Consider the following 26,429-nt stretch of genomic DNA (forward strand, 5'->3'; position numbering starts at 1 on the left):
GCCAGATCCAGCCTCCCTCCTATCAATGGGGAATTTTCAGGGCTCCAGTTAACTTATATAATCATTACACATTGACAGATGAGAATGACTAATACAATATAATGTGTCTTACATTAAATCAAAGACAGAACTTTAGATATTTAACAGCTTGGAAAGTCAACTTTGCTTAAATAGGAAGCACAGCACATATGCAGCTCATTTTGACCCCTACATTAACTGAAGCAAATAGAAAGTATTTCCATAGTGGGGAGAAAGCCATATGAAAATCACTTTTCAAAAAAAGAGAATCTTAGCAGTCATATTTGGGAAACCAATCTTTATTTTCTATTTCTAAATCTATCTACATGAAAGGTCATGAAAAGAAATAAGTTTAGTTTCATAACTTACAAAGTCTGGCCACTTATAAATACTCATCCCTGTAAACATTACATCTTGATTATTCAAGGGGGTTGTGACAGAATCTTCTGCCATATGTTTTCAATTATGATAAAATCCATTTGCATGGCAGTGTTAAAGTTAACATTCTGTTAGACAATCCGGAGCGAGTTTTTATTAGCTAATATTTTGCTGAACATCCAACAGCATACACAGTAAAAAGTTCACATATGGTGAGGATACAGATGTTATACAAATGCAAATCTGTTTATGAGTCAACTTAATGCATTGCGATATGAGAATGACAAAATAAGGCACTACCAGTAAATTTTTCTGGCAATTTGAGATTAGAGGCTTGAATTTCTGCAACATTTCTAGTACCAGATATGAGGATGTTAGTCTGTTCAATAAGAAAACTACCAAAAAGTACCAAAGAATTCCAGCATTACTATTTCACTGTAAACAGAAGTGTTCTCAAAAATGCAAAAGAGTTATACAAAATAATGGTATTCACAATACCAAACTGACAAACAGTTGCAGCTATTGTTTCTCCATTTCTTCTTAGCAAATGTCAATTTGACATTTTGGTAGGACTGACGGATGGATTAACATTAATAATGTGGATTTCTCCAGTAAACAATATCAACAGTGTTCATGCATATTTCTGAAGAAATTTACCATGAAAATCCTTTACGTTCTGCAATAGCACTTTTAGCTTCTCAATTGGAAGAAGAATAGTCATTCTAGAAGGGGACAAGATGCAAATATCAATACACATTTGATAAAAACTATAACTGCCAAATTTAAAACTCCAACCACTAACATTGCTATATTAATTCCTTTGGTTTTACACTCATGTATTATACTTTTTAATTTATTCCCCTACTTCTTTAAATCAAGTGTTTAAAGTGATTGATCATATATAGATTCTGAATCAGTAGTAAAATTGTAGGATTGTGGATGATTAATGGGGAAATCTTACTTGCAAGTTAAAAGGAAAAATAAAAAAAAATCAAGATTAAAGAGACAGTAAATAAACAGCCAAGATTTATGCAATTAAATTCCTCTTAAAATAGAAGAGCTGTGCTGTATTGGAGGTAATCATAGCACTATTTCTTCACTGAGCAGAATGGGCAAAATTCTGGCAATTTTTTTTTCCTACAACAACATTTCCGGGGGTTAGAAAGCAGATTTATATTCACAAATGCAAGGAAGGCATGGATAGAATTAACTGTGCTGACAAGCAGCTTCTTGAATTTTTAAAAATTCTATTAATTTTTGTATTATTTTAAATATATACCACAAGCATGGGTCACTTAGCTCAAATGATCTCTGCAAGTGTTTATGTTCCTCAAACCTCACTCCATCCTACAAGATCTCTTTACCAGCATATCCTTCAATTTCCTTCTCCCTCCCGATCATCTGGAATTTAATTTTTTTTAAAACTACACCCATGCCTTTGCCTGAACTCCTTTTGGAAGTATCTTCCAAAACTCCCTATCTCATCTAAACTGATCTCTCCTTGGACTCTAGTTTTACTCTCCCAGACAACTGGAAATATCTTCTGTCTCAAACTCTTAAACTATGTGTGTGTGTGTGTGTGTATATAGTAGAAATCAATACTGCTGCAAGTAAACTTTTCATTAGATCTGTGCAAATGTATTATTGTGCATCTGACAATGAAATTAACTTTAAATTTTGAACTGTTAATCTGACACATTTAGGACTTTAACAGTGCAGGACTAGCAGATTTTAAAGATGTTACTTACTAAATACTCTCACATTTTTTACTCTTGTTTTAGAGAGATGTTACACAGTCACATTTTAGTGAACAGAGGAAGTATTAGGGGAATATGTGGAGAGGGTATAAAATTCAATTATACATAAAATCTATTTACAAACCAATTTTTACTATGCTTGCCAAGACTTGGGAATTACCTGAAATGGTAAGTTTCTTCCTTTTGCCCAAATCCACTGCCAGGTACCACACAGATTCCAGTTTCCTCCAAGAGCTTCATGCAGTAAAACATATCTGGAGCCATGCCATTGGCCTAAACAAGAATAATTTAAGACAGGTAAAACAAACTTATGTAAATATTAATAAATCTCTATTTTTTTGTAAGCCAGTTGTAAAGGTTGTTGCAATTACACTTGTAATAACAAGTCAAGATGTTTACAATGCAACCCATCTAGAAATTCACTGGCAATTTTGCTAAGATTAAGTGTCCATGCCAGATTTAAAAAAAACAAAACTAGGCTGCTAGTCAAAGACTCTTTATTCCTGGTGTGAAATGGTCACGGTTTATTTCCCTTCACAGGTGCTGCCTAAACTTCCCAGTTATTCCAGCATTTTGCATATGTTATGTTGCTCCTGGTTTCCAGCATTTGCAGTTTCTCTTTTTGCCTCTGAAGCTTTCGAAAGTCTACTTCACTCTTGGACAAAATTCCTGAATTCACTTATTCCACAAGACCAATGTATAATATGGGATTATAGCAACACCTATGCTCTTTGAAATATATGCTGTGACAAGAATACATCCCAGTCTTTTGATTTTAAGAGAAGATGGACCCTCTCTGTTTAATCCCAATTATACAAGAACCAGACCACTACAGGAATCGTCTGGTGAACCTTCGCAACACTATCACATTTTAAGTAGGGAGACTAGACCTGTATATAATATTATAGAGATTATCTCAATAGGCCTCATAATTGCAGCAATACCTCTCTACCTATGACTCAAATCTTTTTGTAATTAAAAAAAATTGTCTGACTTGTTTTCCAAAATGCTTGCCATACCTGCATTTAACTTTCACATACAAGGTCATCCCAGTGCCTCTGAACACCTACAACATTCAACTTCTCAGCATTTAAAAAACCTCCCTTTCTATTCTCCATACACAAAGTAACCTGACATTTTTCCACATTATATATCGAAATGTATGCCATGTCCTTGTTGATGCACAATTCATATCCCTCCTAAAACTTCATGCATCCTACTCACAGCTCACATTACCATCTAACTTTGATATCATGCTTTTAATCTCCTTCACTGAAATCACTTAAACAGATTGTACACAGGTCAGTGAGGCATCTCACTGGCCACATTCCCTCCCCCACCCCCCGGCCAAAAATGATTCATTTACACTTTCTCTATTTTTTGGTTGCTACCTTAATCAATGCCAATTAACCCCCAATATTGAACCGTGTAATTTTGTATATTTTCTTGTAGGTAACCATAACATGACTTCTCCCAAAGTTCAAATACACCAGCTGATTCATCCTCAGAGTTATCAAGCCCCAAACTCTAAACACTAACAAATTTGTCACGCACATTTTTCCTTTCAAAAATCCAGACTGCCCAGTCTTGATATAATTTTCTTAGAGACGTGTCACCATTTGGTTAACAATGGATTCTAGCAATTTCCCTACAAGTGTTGCCGTGCCCCTTTTCTTTCTCTTACACTCCTTTCTTAATTAGTGGTGTTACCTGTGCTACTTTCTGATCGAAGAGAACCATTCTAGAGTCTAATGAACTTTGGAAGATGACAGCCACTGCATCCACCACTTACAGATTCCTAAAATGCAGGAACTTAGATCTGGAAATAGAATTGCTTTTCAATCTTGTTCACTTCTCCAATTCTATTTCTTTTTAAACTAATCCTGTTTCTTTCAATTCCTCATTCATTCTAAATGTAGTTTATAATAGTTCTAGGAGGATATTTTTTGGTACTCTCTTCAGAACATAGGAAATAACTGTTTATTTTCTCTGCTACTTACTTATTTCCCAATATAATTTCACGTCTCAGTCTGCAATGCTCATTTTAATTAATCATTTTCTTTCTACTTATCTTTAGAAACTCTTAGCCTGTTTCTTCATTGATCTCAATTTATCAGAATCAGATTTAGTGTCACTAGTATATGTCATGAAATTTGTTAACTTTGTAGCAGCAGTATAATGCAATCCATGATAACAGCGAGGGAAACGTGTATTACAGTGAGTAATGCAAAAAAAAAAGTAGTAATGTAGTGTTCATGTGTTCAATGTCCATTCAGAGGGGTAGAAGCTGTTCCTGAATCATTGAGTGTGTGCCTTCAGGATTCTGGACCTCCTTCCTGAAGGTAGCAATGAGAAGAGTGAATGTCCTGGGTGGTGGGGGTCCTTAATAATGAATACCACTTTTTTGAAGCACCGCTCCTTGAGGATGTCCTGGATACTACAGAGGCTAGTACCTTTGATGGAGCTCAATAAATTAAGAACTGTCTGCAGCTTATATTGATTATGTGCAGTAGCCACCCCCCACCCCCATACCAGTTAGAATGCTGTCCACAGTACATCTGTAGAAATTTGAGTGTTTTTGATGACATGCCAAATCTCCTCAAATTCCTAATGAAATATAGCCTTGGTCTTGTCTTCTTGTTGCATCGATATGTTGGGTTCAGATTAGGTCCTTGGAGATATTGACAGGAACTTCAAATTGCTCCCTCTCTCCTTTTCTGATCCCTCTGTGAGGACTGCTGTGTGACTAGCTGGTATATCTCGCTCCTATATGCCATCTTGTCACCATCTGAGATTCTGCCAACAATGATTGTATCGTCAGCAAATTTACAGATGACATTTCAGCAATGTCTAGCCACACAGTCATGGGTATAGAGAGAGAGTAGAGCAGTGGGCTAAGCTCACCTCCTTGAGGTGTGCCAGTGTTGGTTGTCAGTGAGGTGGAGATGTTATTTCCAATCTGCACAGAATGTGGTCTTCCGGTTAGGAAGTCAAGGATCCAGCTGCAGAAGGAGGTGCATAAGCCCAGGTTCTGGAGCTTCTTGATCAGAACTGTAGGAATGATGGTGTTAATGCTGAGCTGTAGTCAACAAACTGCAGCCTAATATACTGTAGATATTTGTATGGTCCTGGTTATCCAAGGCCGCATTTGTTTATCCCTTGTTCTTAAAAGAAAAATGGATCAAATTTCTGCCAAAACTTATCAATCTTCAGATGAGCATTGTCATTAAACATCATTTCCAGTAGGTTAAATGCTTATTCTTTCATAAGAAGCACCACAACAGTAAAGTGAAGAGAAACTTTGCATGTTATCAAATGGGACAAACGAATGCCAAGGCTGAAAAGAAAGACATAAATGTACAGGTAATAGCAAAGAAGAAACATCAAATTACTAAGCTCCTGAAAACAGCAAATCTATAATTGTGGCAACTGATTTCAACCTCTCTTGTAAATAATTTGACAAGGATATTTGATAAATAGTGTAATGGCATTTAGCATGGATGACTGCAAGTTCAACCCTGTTCTAAAGCTCAGTAAAGTCAATGGAATTTCATCTTTGTAAATTATACCGGAATGTGATAGGAATTTGTAATCTTGTGGGGGCTACTGTAGGTCATGTTTTACCATATTCCTTTTAAAAATGTAAAGCAATAATCCACCCCAAAATTATATGAGACACTTAGCCATTCAAGTACAGTAATTACACATTATTGCCAGAATCACAAACCTGGGCTTCTCTGATAGCTTTGGCAGGAATAAAAATTCTTGGAAATGCATACATTGCACCTTGCAAAGGGTTGCAGTGCATTCCAGGAATGGTATTCAAGACTTCTTCCGTTAGCTTGGCTTTCTCAGCAAGATTTTGCAATACCATCATCTTCTCCTATGTAGTAAACAAATACACATAATTAATAGCTGAAGTAAGTTGTTACATTTTAATTCAATCAACACAAAAAGAATAGCCTTGACCTCTGCAAATATTAAACGGGAATAAATAAATATATATAAATATATACCCCTCGAAAACCAATTTTCCCCGGGATCAATAAAATATGACTATGACTTAAAGGAAAAGCTATACAGATCAATTACTTAGATTCTACATCCTATACGAAGTTCATTTTGCCCAATATTTATAGCAGCTATTTTAGTATGGATCTATTAGCTTAATCTAAAGAAATATTATTCATTTTTTGTGCACTAAATGTGTGCAGATTGTCTGACAGATGCCTTGGAGAGCACACACATCTTCCTTGTGATAGAAGAATTCAAATCCCTGATTAACTCAAGAACCTAGGGTTCTGAAAGAGGTAGCTGAAGAGAATGTGGAGACATTAGTAATCATCTTTCAAAAATCACTAGATTCTGGAACAATTCCAGAGGACTGGAAAATTGCAAATGTCACTCCACTCTTTAAGAAGGGAGGGAGACAGAAGAAAGGAAATTATAGACCAGTTTGCCTGACTTCAGTGCTTGGGAAAACGTTGAGTCCATTATTAAAGGATGAAGTTTTATGGTACTTGGAGGCACTTGATAAAGTAGGCCAAAATAAGCAAGGTTTCCCTTGTGGGAGAAATCTTGCCTGACAAATATCTGTTGGAATTCTTTGAGGAAGTAACAGGCAGGATAGACAAAGGAGAGTCAAGAGATGCTGTTTATTTGGATTTATGTTGTTGTTCCTTTTCATGCTTTGTGATGCATTGGGTGGTATTTTTTGCCGTTTCCTTAGCATTTGTCTCTCCTTTTTTTTAAGACAAGGCCGAGTTGCCAACTCGATACTCAACATGGATGAATAATGTGTAAGTGTGCCAGATTCGAACCTGGGACCATTCACCTCAAAGTCCAGTGCTGATGCCACTATACCACTGCATTTTTTTAAGAGAAGGCTTTTGACAAGGTACTGCACATGGCTGCCAAACAAGGTAAAAGCCCATGCTATTACAGGACAGATACTAGCATGGATAGAAAATTTGCTGACTGGCAGGAGGCAAAATATGGGAATAAATAGGACCCTTTTCTAGTTGGCTGTTGGTGACTAGTGGTGTCCTGTAGGGGTTGAAATTGGGACCTCTTCTTTTCACATTGTATGTCAATGGTTGGGATGATGGAATTGATGGCATTGTGACCAAGTTTGTAGATGATACAAAGGTAGGTGGAGGGGCAGGTATGCTGAGGAAGCAGGGAGTCTGCAAAAGGACTTAGGTTAGAAGAATATGCAAGTAAGTGGTAGATGGAATATACAGTAGGAAATGTATGGTCATGTATTTGGTAGAAGGAATAAAGTCATAATTTTTTAAATGGGAAGAAAATTCAAAAGTCAGAGATGCAAAGGGACTTGGAAGTCCCTGTGCAGGATTCCCTAAAGGCCACCTTGCACGTCGAATAGGTGGTAAGGAAGACAAATGCAATGTAGGCATTCATTTCGAGACGACTAGAATACAAGAGCAAGGATGTGATGCTGAGGTTTCATAATGCATTGGTCAGACTGCACTTGAGTAACTCTGGGCCCCTTACCTAAGAAACGATGTGCTGGCGTTGGAGAGGGTCTGTAGGAGGTTTATGAGAATGATTTTGGGAATGAAACAGTTAACATATGAGGAGTGTTTGATGGCTCTGAGCCTGTACTCACTGAAGTTTAGAAGAACTAGTGGGGATCTCATTGAAACCTATCCAATATTGAAAGGCTTCAATAGAATGGATGTGGAAAGGATATTTTCCTATAGTGGATGAGACCAGGACCAGAAGGCACAGCCTCAGAATAGAGGAGCATCCATTTAGAACAGAGATGAGAAGGAATTTCTTTAGCCAGAGGATGGTGAATCTGTGGAATTCATTGCAATGGATGACAGTGGAAGCCAAGTCATTGAGTATTTCAGGCGGAGGTTGCTAGGTTCATAACTGGTAGGGTGTCAAAGGTTATGGGGAGAAGGTAGGAGAACGTGGTTGTGAAGGATAATAAATCAGCCACAATGAAATGGTGGAGCACACTCGATGGGCCAAATGGCCCAATTCTGCTCCTATGTCTTATGGTCTTAAAATTCTAACTGATAATGCATTGACTCAGTCAAAATGCTACCATACCCTGGCATCTTTGGATAGTTTTCTGACAGAACAATCAATTTTATGAAAAGAAAGAAAAACTTGAAATAATTGTTTTTCTACTTTGCAGTTTAAGATGCTGAAGCACATTGTGACTAGAAATTGTTTAAGATCTATGGATTCTAGTAAAGTCTCATTTATCGTGGAGCATATCCTTAAAAGAATACTGCCAATTCAACAAGATCTACTTGCATCTTGCTAAGTGATTGAAAAATTACATAGATAAACATAGATAAAAGCCTGCATAGTATTATGTTAAAGGATGATAGCTAATAGGTGTCCAAATTTATTGGCAGATTTTCTCATTTTCAACTTGTAGTGATTTCTTCAACATTTTGAAATAGAAAAAATGCATGTTATTCTAAGCAAATGACTAGTAATAGAAAAGAACAGAGGCAGTGCAAGGATAGGCATAAAGCAGACGAACCATTTTAAATGTCTTGTAAGATTCCTCTCCAGGCTTTGGAGGATTTACCACAACATCCATGGCTACTTGCCCTGGAACAGGGGCACACAGACGAACCGAGAGCAGTTTTTCAAAATGAGCCTTAACCTCAGGGTCCATGTTGATAACTTCCAAATAGCCACCTCTAAATCCACACCTAAAAAATAAAAAAGTTTGGTAAGAAGCTTACTTGAAGGAGAAATAATATAAACACCTAAGCAGTCACAAAACAAAAAATTAACTTCCTTGACACAAATGATATTAGTCATACCGTAAAACATATTTTGATACCAAATCTTCAGGATAAATCAGCAACAAACATTTCAAAACCTTGGAAGGCAAAATATTTTTAAAAAGAATATTTAAGTCCAAAACAGAAGATAAATTCTTCATAAGAACAACAAAGCTTGGTGGTGCAACGTGAAAGTGAGTCAGATATCAGACACCACTAATTCAATCATCAGTTTATGCTGAGTTAGAATGAGTACTAAAGTCACATCATTTTCAGGGTTCTGGAGGGTCAAATCAATTAACTTTTCACTTTTGTGCATTTTATTATGTTTCACAGGCTAAGTATCATGCAAATGTCTGGCAAGATTAGGATAATGTAATGTGTCTATATCCCTGTAAGTTCAGTGACTCCTAGGTATTGTCATGTTTTTCGTGTTCGTCCATCGTTGCCGATGACGACTTCGACACTGATTGATGGTGTTGAGACTAGCGTGTGATTTGGATTTAAGTGAGGGAGAGTTGCGCAGCGTCAGCCTCACTTTCTCTTCTCAATTCCCATCTGGATCCAGTGGCAAGACAAGAGTCGAGGTGGCTGGAGATGGGACTAGGCGCAGTGGATGACCAGGACGTCTTCTGTGTCTAGTCGTGCTCTACGCGTTCCACAACACTTGCAGAGACCGACTTCTTGACCGTTGGACCTTCCATTGGTCTCGTCCGCTCAATCCGCCGGAGTCTTCACATGCTGGGATAGACAACTCCCTATCTCACCGAGTGTTTGAGACCCGTCGGCTACCCTCACCTGGTTTAGCCGGCTTGTCGAAGCCACTGCCTGGGGTGTGGCCGCTTGTCACATGCAAACAGCTACGGGGAGCCACAGGAGAGAGCCTCCAGGTGGGGACCAAAGGTGGACAAACCGCCTTGAAAAGGACGCGACGTGTTCCCCCACTGGAGGTGCTACCCCTCCCTGACATCCCATACACCCTTTTATTGAATTATACAAAACATAAATGAGTGAGTACAAGGGATCTACAAATATGTTACTCTTAGTTTCCCATAGAATCTTTGCTAATTATTAGGAAAATGAATTAGGACATTTGCTCTAAATATGTACGCTAGCCAATTATTTTAATGACAAAGTTCAAATCAAGGTGGGGAAAGCCCGGTTGTTATGAAGCAGAATTGTAAAAGTTCGTTAATTGGTTTATTATTGTCATTTGTACCAAAGCGCAGTGAAAAACTGTTTTTTCATTTGGTCCATTCAGATCATTTCATTACAACAGTGCAATGAGATAGTTTATGCCAAAGCAATAATGAAGTGCAGAATAAAGTGTACAGTTACAGAGAAAGTGTAGCGAAAGTAGACAATAAGGTGGAAGGCCATAAAGTAAATTGTGAAGTCAAGACCCCAGAGCACCATTCCATCCTCTTACAACAGTGGGGTAGAAGCTTGAGTCTGGTGGTAGGTTCTTTTGTATCTTCTACCTAATGGGAAGAGGGAGAACATGGAACAGTACAGCATAGCACAATACAGGCCCTTTGGCCCATAATGGGGTGCCAACCTTTAAACCTACTCCCAAGATCAATCTTGCAAACACGAGGAAATCTGCAGATGCTGGAATTTCAAGCAACACACATAAAAGTTGCCCACCACGAACACCTACACTCTGTCCACCAGAGAAAGCAGGATCTCCCAGTGGCCACACATTTTAATTCCACATCCCATTCCCATTCTGACATGTCTATCCACGGCCTCCTCTACTGTAAAGATGAAGCCACACTCAGGTTGGAGGAACAACACCTTATATTCCGTCTGGGTAGCCTCCAACCTGATGGCATGAACACTGACTTCTCTAACTTCCGCTAATGCCCCACCTCCCCCTCATACCCCATCCATTATTTATTTATATACACACATTCTTTTTCTCCCTCTGTCCCCCTCACTATACTCCTTGCCCATCCTCTGGTTCCCCCCCCCCTTTTCTTTCTCCCTGGGCCTCCTGTCCCATGATCCTCTCATATCCCTTTCGCCAATCACCTGTCCAGCTCTTGGCTCCATCCCTCCCCCTCCTGTCTTCTCCTATCATTTTAGATCTCCCCCTCCCCCTCCCCCTCCCACTTTCAAATCTCTTACTAGCTCTTCTTTCAGTTTGTCCTGACGAAGGGTCTCGGCCCGAAACGTCGACTGTACCTCTTCCTAGAGATGCTGCCTGGCTTGCTGCGTTCACCAGCAACTTTTAAGTGTGTTGCCCAAGATCAATCTAATGCTTCTCTCCTTCCTAGTCCTCCAATTTTCTTTTATCCATGTGCCCACCTAAGAGTCCCTAATGTATCTGCTTCTACCACTACCCCTGGCAGGGCATTCCATGTACCTACAACTAATTGTGTAAAAACCAACATTTGACATTCTCCCTACACTTTCCTCCAATCACCTTAAAATGATGCCCTCTCGTATTAGCCATTTCTGCCCTGGGAAAAGGGTACTGACTGTCAACTCAATGTACACTCAGTGGCCACTTTATTAGGGGCACTTGCTCACTAATGTAAATATCTAATCAGTCAAATAATGTAGCAGCAACTCAATGCATAAAAGCAAGCAGATATTGTCGAGGTTCATCTGTTCAGATCAAATATCAGGATGGGGAAGAAATGTGATCTAAATGACTTTGATCATGGAATGATTGCTGGTGTCAGATGGGGTGGTCTGAGCATCTCAGAAACTGCTGATTCCCTGGGATTTTCACATACAATTTTCGAGTTTACAGAGAATGATGTGGAAAACAAAATACATCCAGTGAGTGGTAGCTCTGTGGGTGAAAATACTTTGATAATGAGAGAGGTCAGAGGAGAATGGACAGACTGATTCAAGCTGACAGGAAGCGACAGAAGCTCGAATAACCACGCATTCAAACAGTGGTGTGCAGAACAGCATTTCTGAATATACAATATTTTGAACCTTGAAATGGATGGGCTACAGCAGCAGATGACCACACTGAGTTCCACTGCTGTACGTAATAAAGTGGCTACTGATTGCATAAAATTGTACCCCCTTATTCTTGATTGCCTTGCCACTAAATTTGTTTAAATAAATGGAATTCCTTTTATTTGGAATACTATGCTGCTTAACTGGAATGGGAGACTATAGCTGAAGAGTTTCTAATTAGCATCAGTCATGTGCACTTGTGTAGCTATTAGAAACTACACCGTGCTTGGAGTGAACAGTTTTTAAATAGTGCAATTTGCATATGTTCATGTTATCCATTTGGGCCAAAAGACCACCAATTCTAGAAGAAGTGATTTTTCTTTTCAATTTTTAAAATTTTCTTTTCAATATTTTTATTAATTTTCTACATAGGAGAACACAGAGTTCAAGAAAAAGAAATATACCAAACACATTATACTGAATCGCACATACAAACTCCTTACTCTATATTCATAAAGGTGATTTTTGATCATTTTGAACCAGAAATTTTTTGTTGGAATACAACACTACTCATGAAGCAAGGCAATGAAGGCTGTCCACTATCTGCACTAGGTGGCTGTGCTGGTTTTGTTCATTTACAGTCAATAAAAAGTCAGTGTAGACTGGATGAATTCCTCCATCAAAAACAATTAGGAAGTAATACAGTTTTCAACTACTGTAAAAGTATTGGTAATGTTCTAATTCATTTTGTATTTAATTTAATTACATAATTTGGGACTCAGTTAAACGGTAGTTTGTAATTTTTAGACCTTTTTAACTATTTGTATGAAACTTCAGCTATTCGGGGCAGTACACCAAAATGTACTGGTCCCCATGTATCCCAATTAACCCCAATCCACTGTAGTTTGTTTTGAAAATTCAAAGTCAGTTTATGATATACTTACTCTCCTGTGTATCCTTTAGATGTGGAATGAAAAGAGGCCAATTCCACTGTGTTGAAGTACTCAGCACCCATCTCATACAGTACTTTCTTGAATGAGTAAAATGTACATTCTTCTGAATATATATTTTCCTGATAAACCTGAAATACAGAAAATAAAGCATACAATTTTACTGTTGAACAATATACTGAGAATATGCCAGGCTCTCAAAATTATGCTACATTTAATTAATTTCCATAAGTAAACCTCACCTCATCAGCTAGAAGGAAGAGTTTTTCTTCATAAGCGAAACGAATCACATCCTCAATACATTTTTTGCTTTGTACTTGGCCTGTGTGATTATTTAAAAAAAGGGTTGTTTAAAAATTCAAATTTCTTTGAACAATTTCAATTCAGAATTTTCTTACACCCTTTTGGTAAATTCACCCATCCATCTCCAGCTAATTTTTAAAACAGCGGTACTGTATAAATAGCCAATTGATCATTTAATTGGAGAGGTTTTCTGAATTTGTTTACTTCCCTAAAACACTTACAGCGGCTGATATAGAAGTCTCTAGATGGACTTTTGTGCAATAACATGCATAATTACATGGAGTAAGAACAGGGACTGGGCTAAATCCAGAAAATCTGTGTTGTGCTTACATTTAACAACAGGACATCAATCAATTTCCAATTCTGTTTTCCAACCAGATTTGACAGACTGACTGTAAGATAACTGCGGGATGGAATGCTGGTAATGGGGGGAAGAAAGTATGACAGATTGGTTGGAGGATGAAGGAGGAGTGGGAACATCAATTAGGTCATCCTAGGAGTCACTCTTCCAAATTCACGAAGAATTCCAGAGTGCTTCAGACCTAGACCGGTGCTGTGAATTACTGATGGTATACTACATTTCTGAAAGTGCAGCCTTTTAGAAGGGATGTCATCTCATAAGCTTGGAGAAGTGCTTATCATTATGGCCTGGAACATGCTTATCATTAAATCATTATCACTAAACAAATTGCAGCAGTATTACCTTGTCTTTTACCAGACCTTGCTGTGCACAAATTGTCTGCCATATTTTAGACTTCAGTCAATGTCACAAACATTGTAATAAACACCTACCTTTTGTTGGAGGAAGGACAGCTAGGACAAGACAGTCAGAAACATGACCAACATTTTCAATAAGAGTGGCAACAAAGCATCAACCACTAATTTAAAGGGAGCCCATTAACTCTCAGGGTCTGGAGTTTGCTTGGAATAATAGTATTGAAGGCAGAACTGTAGTCAATTACAAAAGGGCAGATGAACTTAGTAAGTACTTTGCTTCAGTTTATACCGTGGAATACACTAGCTGTATACCAGAGGTCCGTGAGCAGGAGTGATTGTCAATGCTATTACAAAGGAACAATATGCTATGCAAACTGAAAGGTGTTAAGGTAGATAAGTCACCTGAACCAGATGGACTACATCCTAAAGTCCTGAAAGAGGTTGCTGAAGAGAAAACGGATGCTTTGGTCATGATTTTTCAAGAATCATTTAATTCTGGCATGGTTCCAGAAGACTGGAAAATTGGAAATGTCACTCCACTCTTTAAGAAGGGAGGAAGACAAAAGAGGGGAAGTTATAGGCCAGGTAGCCTAACTTCAGTGGTTGAAAAAGTGTTGGAGTCCATTACTAAGGACAAGGTTTCAGGGTACTTGGAGACTAATGATAAACTAAGTCAAAGTCAGCATAGTGTCTGTAAAGGGAATTCTCACCTGCCAAATCTGTTAGAGTTCTTTGAGGAAGTAACAAGTAGGGTGGACAAAGGAGAAGCAGTGGGTGTCGTTTACTTAGATTTTCAGAAGGCATTTGATAAATGGCCTCACATGAGGTTGCTTAACAAGATAAAATCCTATGCCGTTACAGGAAAGTTACTAGCATGGGTAGAGGAATGGCTGACAGGCTGGAGGCAGTGAGTGGGAATAAAAGGGGCCTTTTCTGGTCGGCTACCAGTGACTAGTGGTGTTCCTCAGGGGGTCAGTATTGGGACCCCTACTTTTCACATTGTTTGTCAATGATTTAAATAATCGAAATGATGGCTTTGTGGCAAAGTTTGTGGATGATATGTAGATGGGTGGCGGTGTAGGTAGTGCTGAGGAAGCAATGCAATTGCAGCAGGGCTTACACAAATTGGAAGAATGGGCAAAAAATGGCAGATGGAATATAGTGTTGGGAAATGTATGATAATGCGTTTTGGTATAAAAGGAGTAATAGTGTAGACTATTATCTAAATGGGGAGAAAATTCAAACATCAGAAGTACTAAGGGACTTAAAGGTCCTCGTGCAAGACTCCCAGGTGGTCAATTCACAGGATGAGTCTTTGGTAAAGGCGGCAAATGCAATGTTGGCATTTATTTCAAGGGGAATAGTCAAACCACACTTGGAGTATTGTCAACAGTTTTGGGCCTCATCTCTGAAAGGATGTGTTATCATGGGAGAGAGTCCAGAGGAGGTTCACGAGGATTATTCTGGAAATGAAGGGGTTAACATATGAGGAGCATTTGGCAGCTTTGGGCCTGTACTCACTGGAATTTAGAAGAACACATGGAGATCTCATTGAAGCCTACCGAATGTTGAAAGGACTAGATAAGGTGGATGTGGAGAGGATGTTTCACTTGCTGGGGGTATCCAGAACTAGAGGGCACAGCCTCAAAATTGAGGGGTGGCCTTTTCAAACAGAAGGAAGGAGGAATTTTTTTTTTAAGCCAGTGTCATGAATCTGTCGAATGCTGTGCCACAGACTGTGGTGGAGGACGAGTCTGTGGGTATATTTAAAGTGGAAGTTGATAGATTCCTGATTGGTCGGAGCATCATGGATATGGTGAGAGGGCAGGTGTACGGGGCTAAATGGGATCCGGGATCAGCCATGATGAAATGATGGAGTGGACTCGGTGGGCTGAATGGCCTAATTTTGCTCTTGCGTCTTATGGTCTTATGCCACACCTAAGAAAGCTCACCAACACCTCTACATCCACAGGCTTCAGAAATTTGGCATGTTCCTATTGGCACTTGCCAATTTTTATCAATGCACCACAGAAACCATTCCCTGGATGCATAATGGCTTTGTATGGCAACTGCTCTTCATGTGACTACAAGAAACAACAAAAGGTTTTTGGACACAGCTCAGCATATCACAGGAACCATCCTCTTCTCTATGAACTCTGTCTATACTTCTCACTGCTTCAGTACAGTAGCCAGCTTAATCAAAGACCCTACCCACCCTGAATATCCTCTCTTCTCCCCTTTCTCACTGGGCAGATGATACAAATCCTGAGGCACACACCACCAGGCATAAGGAGAGCTTCCATCTAGAGCAACACACACAAAATAGTGGATGAACGCAGTTCAGGCTACATCTATGGAAATGAATGAACAGTTGATGTTTCGGGCCGAGACTATTCAACTCTTATCAGACTCTTTAATGGACCTTTTGTATGATAAGTGGACTCTACCTCAATCTAAAAAATGCTGGTGAATGCAGCAGGCCAGGCAGCATCTATAGGGAGAGGTACAGTCAACGTTTCGGGCCAAGACCCTTCGTCAGGACTAACTGAAAGAAGAGATAGAAAGAGATTTGAAGGTGGGAGGGGGAGGGGGAGATCCGAAATGTAGGAGAAGACAGGAGGGGGAGGGATGGAGCTAAGTGCTGGGAAGTTGATTGGCAAAAGGGACACGAGGCTAGAGAAGGGAGAGGATCATGGGATGGGAGGCCTAGGGAGAAAGAAAGGGGGAGGGGAGCCCGGAGGATGGGCAAGGAGTTCTAGTGAGAGATGCATTTGAGAGCAGAGTTGATGGTGGAGGAAGGGAAGCCCCTTTCTTTAAAAAAGGAGGACATCTCCTTTGTCCTGAAATGAAAAGCCTCATCCTGAGAGCAGATGCAGCAGAGACAGAGGAATTGCGAGAAGGGGATGGCATTTTTGCAAGAGACAGGGTAGGAAGAGAAATAGTCCAGGTAGCTGTGAGCGTCCGTAGGCTTATAGTAGACATCAGTAGATAAGTTGTCTCCAGAGACAGAAAGATCAAGAAAGGGTCCAGAAGCTTCCCTTCCTCCACCATCAACTCTGCTCTCAATCGCATCTCTCCCATTTCACGCACATCTGCTCTCACCCCATCCTCCTGCCACCCAACTAGGAATAGGGTTCCCCTTGTCCTCACCTACCACCTCACCAGCCTCCGTTTCAACATATAATTCTCCATAACTTCCACCACCTCTAACAGGATCCCACCACCAAGCACATCTTTCCCTCCCCCTCCTGCTTTCTCCAGGGATCGCTCCCTAAGTGACTCCCTTGTCCATTCGTTCCCCCCATCCCTTCCCACCGATCTCCCTCCTGGCACTTATCCTTGTAAGCGGAACAAGTGCTACGCATGCCTTTACACTTCCTCCCTCACCACCATTCAGGGCCCCAGACAGTCCTTCCAGGTGAGGCGACACTTCACCTGTGAGTCGACTGGGGTGATATACTGCGTCCAGTGCTCTCGATGTGGCGAGACCTGACGCAGGCTGGGATACCGTTTCACTGAACACCTACGCTCTGTCCGCCAGAGAAAGCAGGATCTCCCAGTGGCCACACATTTTAATTCCACGTCCCATTCCCATTCTGATATGTCTATCCATGGCCTCCTCTACTGTCAAGATGAAGCCACACTCAGGTTGGAGGAACAACACCTTATATTCCGTCTGGGTAGCCTCCAACCTGATGGCATGAACATTGACTTCTCTAACTTCCGTTAATGCCCCACCTCCCCTTCGTACCCCATCCCTTATTTATTTATTTTTCTTTCCTTTTTCTTCCTCTGTCCCTCTCATTATAAGTCCTTGCCCATCCTCTGGGCTGCCCTCCCCCTTTCTTTCCCCCAGGCCTCCCATCACATGATCCTCTCCCTTCTCCAGCTTTGTATCCCTTTTGCCAATCACCTGTCCAGCTCTTAGCTCCATCCCTCCCCCTCCTGTCTTCTCCTATCATTTTGGATCTCCCCCTCCCCCTCCAACTTTCAAATCTCTTTCTATCTCTTCTTTCAGTTAGTCCTGACGAAGGGTCTCGGCCCGAAATGTCGACTGTACTTCTTCCTAGAGATGCTGCCTGGCCTGCTGCATTCACCAGCGTTTTTTATGTGTGTTGCTTGAATTTCCAGCATCTGCAGATTTCCTCGTGTCTACCTCAACCTACCCAGTTATGGTTCTGCACTTTATTTTATTTTTAATCTGACCGCACTTTATCAGCAGCTTTTACACTTTATTCTGCATTGTTATTGTTTTCCTTTATTCTAGCTCAATGCACTGTGTAAATGAGTTGATTTGTATAAACACTATGACAAGCTTTTCATTGTATTTTGGTACATGTGACAATAATAAAACAATACCAGTATTTGCAATGACACAGGAGGAGACATCAACTCCATGCTGGCCATTAACCACACCTAATTTAAAGACACACATGGATTGGCTCTCCTTTGATTCCTTTCCTCATTAATCTATTCCAAGATGCAGCTGGTAAAGCACTTAACCTACCAGCCTACCTTTAGGGTAGGTGAGGAAGCAGAGCACCCAGGAGAAATCCACACAATCATGGAAAGATGCAAACTGCACCAGGAATCAGGAGTGAACCCAAGTGCTTGCAGCTGTGAGACAACAGCACTAACGGCTGCACCACTACGCTGCTCTACATAAATCTCATTCACAACAGCATGGTCACTAAACTAGACCAGATGAAATCTCTCTTCTGTCCTAGAAGTAAACAGCATCATCATTATATACAGTCTCTCATTAACGTGGGATGTATTTATAAATGTACATGTGAATGGCTTGAATAAATATTTATTTCAAGTGTCATTTAAAAAGCGCAAACTGCTGAGTTGCAGCACCCTAGGTACAACTCAGAAGTGACCTCCTAGATTAGGTGCTCCAGTTTTGAAACTGAACTTCAACCCACAGACTTCTCTCATGAAGTACAGGAGCTACAACTGACCAAACACCATGAATAAAATATGACCAACTTAAAAACAAGTAGGCTCTTTTAATGTCATTCTTCATTATTAGTGAAGCATCTAAGTGTATTCAAACATAAGCATGCATTTTATTTTTGAAATAGTTAAGTAAAGTACCAGTAGGGTTTCCGGGGTTAATAATGCAAAGAACTTTAGGGAAGCAATATTCTTTGGCCTTGTTCAAGCTTCGCTTCAATTCACTTTTATCCAGAGCCCAATTATTTTCTTCATCCAGGTAATAGTTGACTTGGGCAGCACCTAGCTCTGAGATGGCTGCAGAGTACAGGGGATACTGTGGAATTGGAATCATTACCCCAGTTCGCATTCTGCCTTCTCCAGACAAAAGGAGTTTCAAAACAGACTGGGAAAAAAAAAGACATACAATTCAGAAAATCTAAAACTACACTGATTTATATATAGTTTACTTGAAGAACAGTTCCAAAATTAGTTACAAAAATTTAGTGTTGCTTTTAGTGAATAAAGAAGTTGGTCATTAAAACGCTGATATACATACCATTATTCCATCACTTGCTCCAGTGGTAATGTAAATATTATCAGGATCTACAGGAACTCCTCCATCTCTTGACTCTATATATTTTGCAATATCTTGTCTTATACAATTCAGACCCTGGCTTGCACTGTAGGAACCTGAAATTATTTTTTTACAAAAAAATTTCATGTGATCAATGTTGGTGTTTAATATTACATCATAAATTTAATTAGATAAAATTTAAGGAAGCTCAGACCCCAAGACTATTCCCTCGCTACCTGTGCCCACAGATCAAATACAAATAACATCTAAGATACTTACAATGTACAGTAGCAGCTTGTTTTGGAACATAATGTACCATCCTAGTTGATTGCTTTTCTCTGCATTTTCAAAGGTCAACCGAAGGATGTTATATGAATACAAGTGCTTACTTAGCTCTGATCTGTTTGTCAATTGGCCAGAATTTCAAAAAAATATCTGTTTAATTGTCCATTCATTAATGGGTTGGCTGTAGACTCCAACGTGCTGCTCACTCATTTGTGAGAGGTTGTCAAAGTCTAGGTAAATTATAGCTGAGTGATGATTATCTGCAGAAATCACTGATCTTGTTTTAGCATTTTATCTGTTAGCTTTCATTCTAATTGATAACCATAGCTATGGTAAACTATTCATCCACACAATCCAAGGTGTGCCAGTATCTGCCCAGTTTACAATTTGAGGAAGTTTAGTACTCATAAAAAATAATTCAGGAAAATGCTTCCTGGTTTATCAAACTCATGTAGCATACACTGAAAGCCGGACACAGCCATTATCAGAATTGTTCCTTGTTCCATCAATAGATCTTTGGAATAAATTAGACTCTGAATTGGATCTTTAATAGCACACGAAGTTCCACTACAGATTTGCCATAGATCTTCATACTCATTATTCACTGATGACCTCAAGGTTCCTGAACAACACTTGCCTAAATGTGAATACAGTAGCACAAATAGGGATAAGCAGATGTACCTAGACTATGTCCTCCACAATCCTGTAAGATACGTTGGGCTCTCTCTTTTGCATCAGCAGGAAAGTCAGGACTATCAATCAGTTCAGGACAAGTACAAAGAGCAACAACCTGAATTGGGAAAGAAACATAAGTGAACATTCAAATGGATTTTGTGTTAGTATTTTTCCTACTTCCAAAAATGTTAATAACCAATCAGCTACAAATCTAATCACTGGTTTCAAAACAATCACTCATTTCAGTCATTGCTTATGAATACTTATCAGGAACTACAAAATAATTTACTGAAGACTAAACTGATTTAGAATTTCTGTGTGGCATTCAAAGGCCTCAGTGTTATTTTTTTGTTGGACAAAATGATGCTTTTGATATTCCTTCAACTTTACATAAGCAGAACATCAAACACATTTTTTCTGGCATGCTTAAACTTGGTCTTCTATTCCCATTTGTTACCCTTGTCTCTTTGATTATTGCAGTCATTAATTTATCTGTTAGCTGAGTTTAGTGGCACTGTTGTAACCAAATTTATATCCTTTAAAACAAATTAACTATTTTTCAAGTTTTATATTTATAACATGCACAAGATTTTGAAATAGCTCTAAATTAATTCTGGCGGCCCAATCAGCGGCGGGAGCAGCACAGACAGGAAGCTTCTCACAGGTCGGCAGCGCTTCTTTAAAAGGTGAGCTTTGTGGGTGATCGGTGTCATTCCGATGGCCCAATCAGTGGCAGGAGCAGCATAGAGAGGAGTAAATAAAAGCACAGAAGGGTTGGGAGTGGGCCAGTGGTGAGAGTGGGAGTATCAAACTTTGGCTCATAGAAAGCATTGCCTTGGTGTAGGTTGTCTGGGCAAGTTTCTGTTAAGTTTCCCTTTTTAAAAAAAAAATGTCAGAGGTACTTAGTGTAGTTTAAATGGCTGTCGTGTGTTCTTCATGCTGGATGTTGGAGTCCTGGGAGACCTAGAGTCTCCCAGGGAACTACGTCTGCGTGAAGTGCATCCAGCCGCAGCTCCTTGAAGACTGTGTTAGGGATCTGGAGCAGCTGCTAGATGACCCTCAGGAGAGTGAGGAGATCATCGACTGGAGTTACAGGGAAGTGGTCACCCCTAAGTTGCAGGAGGCGGGTAGCTGGGTGACTGTCAGGAGAAGGAATGTGAAGGTCAATAGGCAGTTAGCGCAGAGCACTCCTGTGGCCATTCCCCTCGATATTAAGTACACCATTTTGGATACTTTTGTTGGGGGGGGGGGAATGACCTCCCAGGGGAATGCCATGGAGATGAGGTTACTGGCACAGACCATGGGTCCGTGATGCAGAAGGGAAAGAGAAAGTAAAGGGGAGCAGTAGTGATATGGGACTCAATAGTCAGAGGAACTGACAGGAGATTCTGTGGATGTGAGCAGGACACCTGGATGGTATGTTACCTCCCAGGTGCCAGTGTAAGGGACGTCTTGGATCGCGTCCACAGCATTTTGGAGGGGGAGGGAGCGCAGCCAGTTGTCTTGGTACATATTGATACCAATGACATAGGAAGGAAAAGCAAAGAGGTCCTGAAGAGAGAATTTACAGAGCTAGGCAGAAAGCTGAGAAACAGGACCTCCAGGGTAGTAATTTCTGGATTGCTCCCTGTGTCATGCACCAGTGAGGGTAGAAACAGGATGGTCTTGTAGATAAATGTGTGGCTGAGAAGCAGGTGGAGGGGACAGGGCTTCAAGTTCTTGGATCATTAGGATCTCTTCTGGGGGAGTTTAACCTGTCCAAAAGGGACGAGTTGCACCTGAACCTGAGGAGGGTCAATATTCTCGCAGGCAGGTTTGTTAGCGTTGTGGGCGGGGGGTGGAAACTGGAGTGAAGAGACTCAGGGTATGATGGATGGTTAAAAAAAAGAAAATGTGCAGTCAGACTGCCAAGAAGGGCAGAGAGATGACAGGACAAAATTGTAGGAATGCAGAATCAAAAAGGGTAGCAAATACAGCACTCAAAATGTCGTATCTCAATGCACAGAGTACAAGAAATAAGGTGGATGATCTTGTTGCACTTTTACAGATTGTTGGGTATGATGCTGTGGCCATCACTGAATCGTGGCTGAAGAATGGTTGTAGTTGGGAGCTGAATGTCCAAGGCTATACACTGTATTGGAGGAATAGGAAGGTAGGCAGAGGAGGTGACATGGCGTGGCTCGTCTGGTAAAGAATGGCATCAAATCATGAGAAATATGTGACATAGGATTGGAAGATGTGGAATCCTTACGGGTTGAGTTAAGAAACTACAAGGGTATAAGAACCCCAACAATGACAGTTACATACAGGCCTCCAAACAGTAGTTGGGACGTGTACTACAGATTAGGTACTAGAAAAGGCACATCAAAAGGGCACTGTTAAGGTAGTCATAGGAGGTTTTAGCAAACAGGTACAGTAGACTGGGAAAATCAGGTTGTTAATGGATCTCAATAGAGTGAACAGCTGTACTGGATTGGATGTTATGTAATGAACTGGAGGCGACTATACTTTATACTTTATTAGGGAGATTAAAGTAAAGGCACCCTTATGAGGCTGTGATCACAATATGATTGAGTTCTACTTGAAATTTATAGACAATAGACAATAGGTGCAGGAGTAGGCCATTCAGCCCTTCGAGCCAGCACCACCATTCACTGTGATCATGGCTGATCATCCACAATCAGTATCCAGTTCCTGCCTTATCCCCATAACCTTTGATTCCGCTATCTTTAAGAGCTCTATCCATCTCTTTCTTGAAAACATCCAGAGACTTGGCCTCTACTGCCTTCTGGGGCAGAGCATTCCACATATCCACCACTCTCTGGGTGAAAAAGTTTTTCCTCAGCTCCGTTCTAAATGGCCTACCCCTTATTCTTAAACTGTGGCCTCTGGTTCTGGACTCACCCATCAGCCGGAACATGCTTCCTGCCTCCAGCGTGTCCAATCCCTTAATAATCTTATATGTTTCAATCAGATCCCCTCTCATCCTTCTAAATTCCAGTGTATACAAGCCCAGTCACTCCAATCTTTCGACATATGACAGTCCCGCCATCCCGGGAATTAACCTTATGAACCTGCGCTGCACTCCCTCAATAGCAAGAATATCCTTCCTCAAATTTGGAGACCAAGACAGCACACAATACTCCAGGTGTGGTCTCACCAGGGCCCTGTACAGCTGCAGAAGGACCTCTTTGCTCTTATACTCAATTTCCCTTGTTATGAAGGCCAGCATGCCATTAGCTTTCTTCACTGCCTGCTGTACCTGCATGCTTGCTTTCAGTGACTGATGTATAAGAACACCTAGATCTCGTGGTACTTCCCCTTTTCCTAACTTGACTCCATTTAGATAATAATCTGCCTTCCTGTTCTTACCACCAAAGTGAATAACCTAACATTTATCCATATTAAACTGCATCTGCCATGCATTCGCCCACTCAACCAGCCTGTCCAAGTCACCCTGCATTCTCATAACATCCTCCTCACATTTCACACTGCCATCCAGCTTTGTGTCATCTGCAAATTTGCTAATGTTACTTTTAATCCCTCCATCTAAATCATTAATGTATATTGTAAACAGTTGCGGTCCCAGCACTGAACCCTGCAGTACCCCACTGGTCACCGCCTACCATTCCGAAAGGGACCCACTAATCGCTACTCTTGTTTCCTGTCAGCCAGCCAATTTTCAATAAACGTCAGTACTCTGCCCCCAATACCACGTGCCCTAATTTTGCCCACTAATCTCCTATGTGGGACTTTATCAAAGGCTTTCTAAAAGTCCAGGTACACTACATCCACTGGCTCTCCCTTGTCCATTTTCATAGTTACATCCTCAAAAAATTCCAAAAGATTAGTCAAGCTCGATTTCCCCTTCGTAAATCCGTGCTGACTCGGACCTATCCTGTTACTGCCATCCAAATGTGTTGTAATTTCATCTTTTATAATTGACTCCAGCATCTTTCCCACCACTGACGTCCAGGCTAACCCGTCTATAACCGGTCTCCCTGTTTTCTCTCTCCCTCCTTTCTTGAAAAGTGGGACAACATTAGCCACCCTCCAATCCACAGGAACTGATCCTGAACCTACAGAACATTGGAAAATGATTACCAATGCATCCACGATTTCTAAAGCCACCTCAAGTACCCTGGGATGCAGACCATCAGGTCTCAGGGACGTATCAGCCTTCAGACCCAACAGTCTATCCAACACCATTTCCTGCCTAATATAAATTTCCTTCAGTTCATCCATTACCCTAGATCCTTTGGCCACTATTATATCTGGGAGATTGTTTGTGTCTTCCCTAGTGAAGACAGATCCAAAGTACCTGTTCAACTCCTCTGCCATTTGCTTGTTCCCATAATAAATTCACCCTTTTCTGTCTTCAAGGGCCCAATTTTGGTCTTAACTATTTTTTTCCTTGTCGCATACCTAAAGAAGCTTTTACTTTCCTCCTTTATATTCTTGGCTAGTTTACCTTGGTACCTCATTTTTTCTCCGCGTATTACCTTTTAGTTACCTTCTGTTGCTCTTTAAAAGTTTTCCAATCCTCTGGCTTCCCACTCATCTTTGCTATGTTATACTTCTTTTTATCATTATACTGTCCTTTACTTCCCTTGTCAGCCACAGCCTCCCCTTACTCCCCTGAGGATCTTTCTTCCTCTTTGGACTGAACTGATCCTGCACCTTCTGCATTATTCCCAGAAATACCTGCCATTGTTGTTCTACTGTCATCCTTGCTAGGATATTGTTCCATTGAACTTTGGCCAGCTCCTCCCTCATGTGTCCATAGTCCCCTTTGTTCAACTGTAATACTGACACTTCCGATCTTCCCTTCTCCCTCTCAAATTGTAGATTAAAACTTATATTATGGTCACTACCTCCTAATGGCTCCTTTACCTCGAGGTCCCTGTTCAAATCCGGTTCATTGCACAACACTAAATCTAGAATTGGCTTCTCTCTGGTAGGCTCCAGTACAGCTGTTCTAAGGATCCATCTCGGAGGGACTCTACAAACTCCCTTTCTTGGGGTCCAGTACCAACCTGATTCTTCCAGTCTACCTGCATGTTGAAATCCCCCATAACAACTGTAGCATTACCTTCGCTACATGCCAATTTTAACTCTTGATTCAACTTACACCCTACATCCAGACTACTGTATGGGGGCCTGCAGATAACTCCCATTAGGGTCTTTCTACCCTTAGAATTTCTCAGTTCTATCCATACTGACTCTACGTCTCCTGATTCTACGTCCCCCTCGCAAGGGACTGAATATCATTCCTCACTAACAGAGCCACCTCACCCCCTCTGCCCATCAGTCTGTCCTTTCGATAGGATGTATACCCTTGAATATTCATTTCCTAGGCCCTGTCCACTTGAAGCCATGTCTCTGTTATTCCCACAACATCATACTTACCAATTTCCAACTGTGCCTCAAGCTCATCTACTTTATTTCTTATACTCCGTGCATTCATATACAATACTTTTAATTCATTACTCCCCTCACCTCCCATATCAATTCCTATTTCACTTGGCCATACTGTACAATCCCTTCTTGAGCTTTCTGCTCCGTTGATTCTGCTGTCTTTCTTAACTTTTCTTATTCTCACTTTCCCTTTATCTCCATCCTTATATTTTCAGTTCGTCCCCTCCCCCCCACTACTTAGTTTAAACACACCCGTGTTGCAGAGGCAAACCTGCCTGCCAGAATGCTGGTGCCCTGCTTATTAGGGTGCAACCCATCCCTTTTGTACAATTCATCCTTACCACAAAACATACCCCAGTGGTCCAAGAATGTAAACCCTTGCTTCCTGCACCAGTTCCTCAGCCACACATTCAGATCCATTATCTCCCTGTTCCTGCCCTCTCCAGCACGAAGAACTGGAAGCAAACTGGATAACCACCCTGGAAGTCCTGCTTTTCAGCCTTCTTCCGAGTTCTCTGAAGTCACGCTGTAGAATGCCTTTCCTCTTCTTCCCCACATCATTTGTGCCGACATGCACCACCAGTTCCGGATGTTCACCTTCACTCTTGAGGATTCCCTGCACCTGGTCTGTGACGTCCCGGATCCTGGCACCAGGGAGGCCTCTCACTATGGAGTCCCCTACTACCACAGCTCTGCCTGACGTCTGTCTCCTTGGCTT

At 40.8% G+C, this 26,429-nt stretch overlaps 1 protein-coding gene across 3 annotated transcripts in view; it reads right to left on the reverse strand.

Moving 5' to 3' along the window:
* Positions 1–299: 299 nt before the first annotated feature.
* The window catches only part of gpt2 (glutamic pyruvate transaminase (alanine aminotransferase) 2), an 89,636-nt gene continuing 63,506 nt past the window's right edge, over positions 300–26,429 (reverse strand). For 2 of the 3 annotated variants that reach the window (XM_063066935.1, XM_063066936.1), the window contains 9 exons: positions 20,300–20,408; positions 19,316–19,449; positions 18,919–19,162; positions 13,041–13,120; positions 12,793–12,929; positions 8,680–8,854; positions 5,881–6,036; positions 2,314–2,426; positions 300–1,118 (listed from right to left, as the gene is read on the reverse strand). In XM_063066935.1, the coding sequence (XP_062923005.1) occupies positions 1,028–1,118; positions 2,314–2,426; positions 5,881–6,036; positions 8,680–8,854; positions 12,793–12,929; positions 13,041–13,120; positions 18,919–19,162; positions 19,316–19,449; positions 20,300–20,408 (1,239 nt within the window). In that variant the 3' untranslated portion in view covers positions 300–1,027. The remainder of the gene's footprint in view (positions 1,119–2,313; positions 2,427–5,880; positions 6,037–8,679; positions 8,855–12,792; positions 12,930–13,040; positions 13,121–18,918; positions 19,163–19,315; positions 19,450–20,299; positions 20,409–26,429) is intronic. The other variant, XM_063066934.1, reaches the window with a different exon arrangement.

Source organism: Mobula hypostoma, chromosome 14 (genome assembly GCF_963921235.1).
Source record: "Mobula hypostoma chromosome 14, sMobHyp1.1, whole genome shotgun sequence".
Taxonomy (NCBI): Eukaryota; Metazoa; Chordata; class Chondrichthyes; order Myliobatiformes; family Myliobatidae; genus Mobula; species Mobula hypostoma.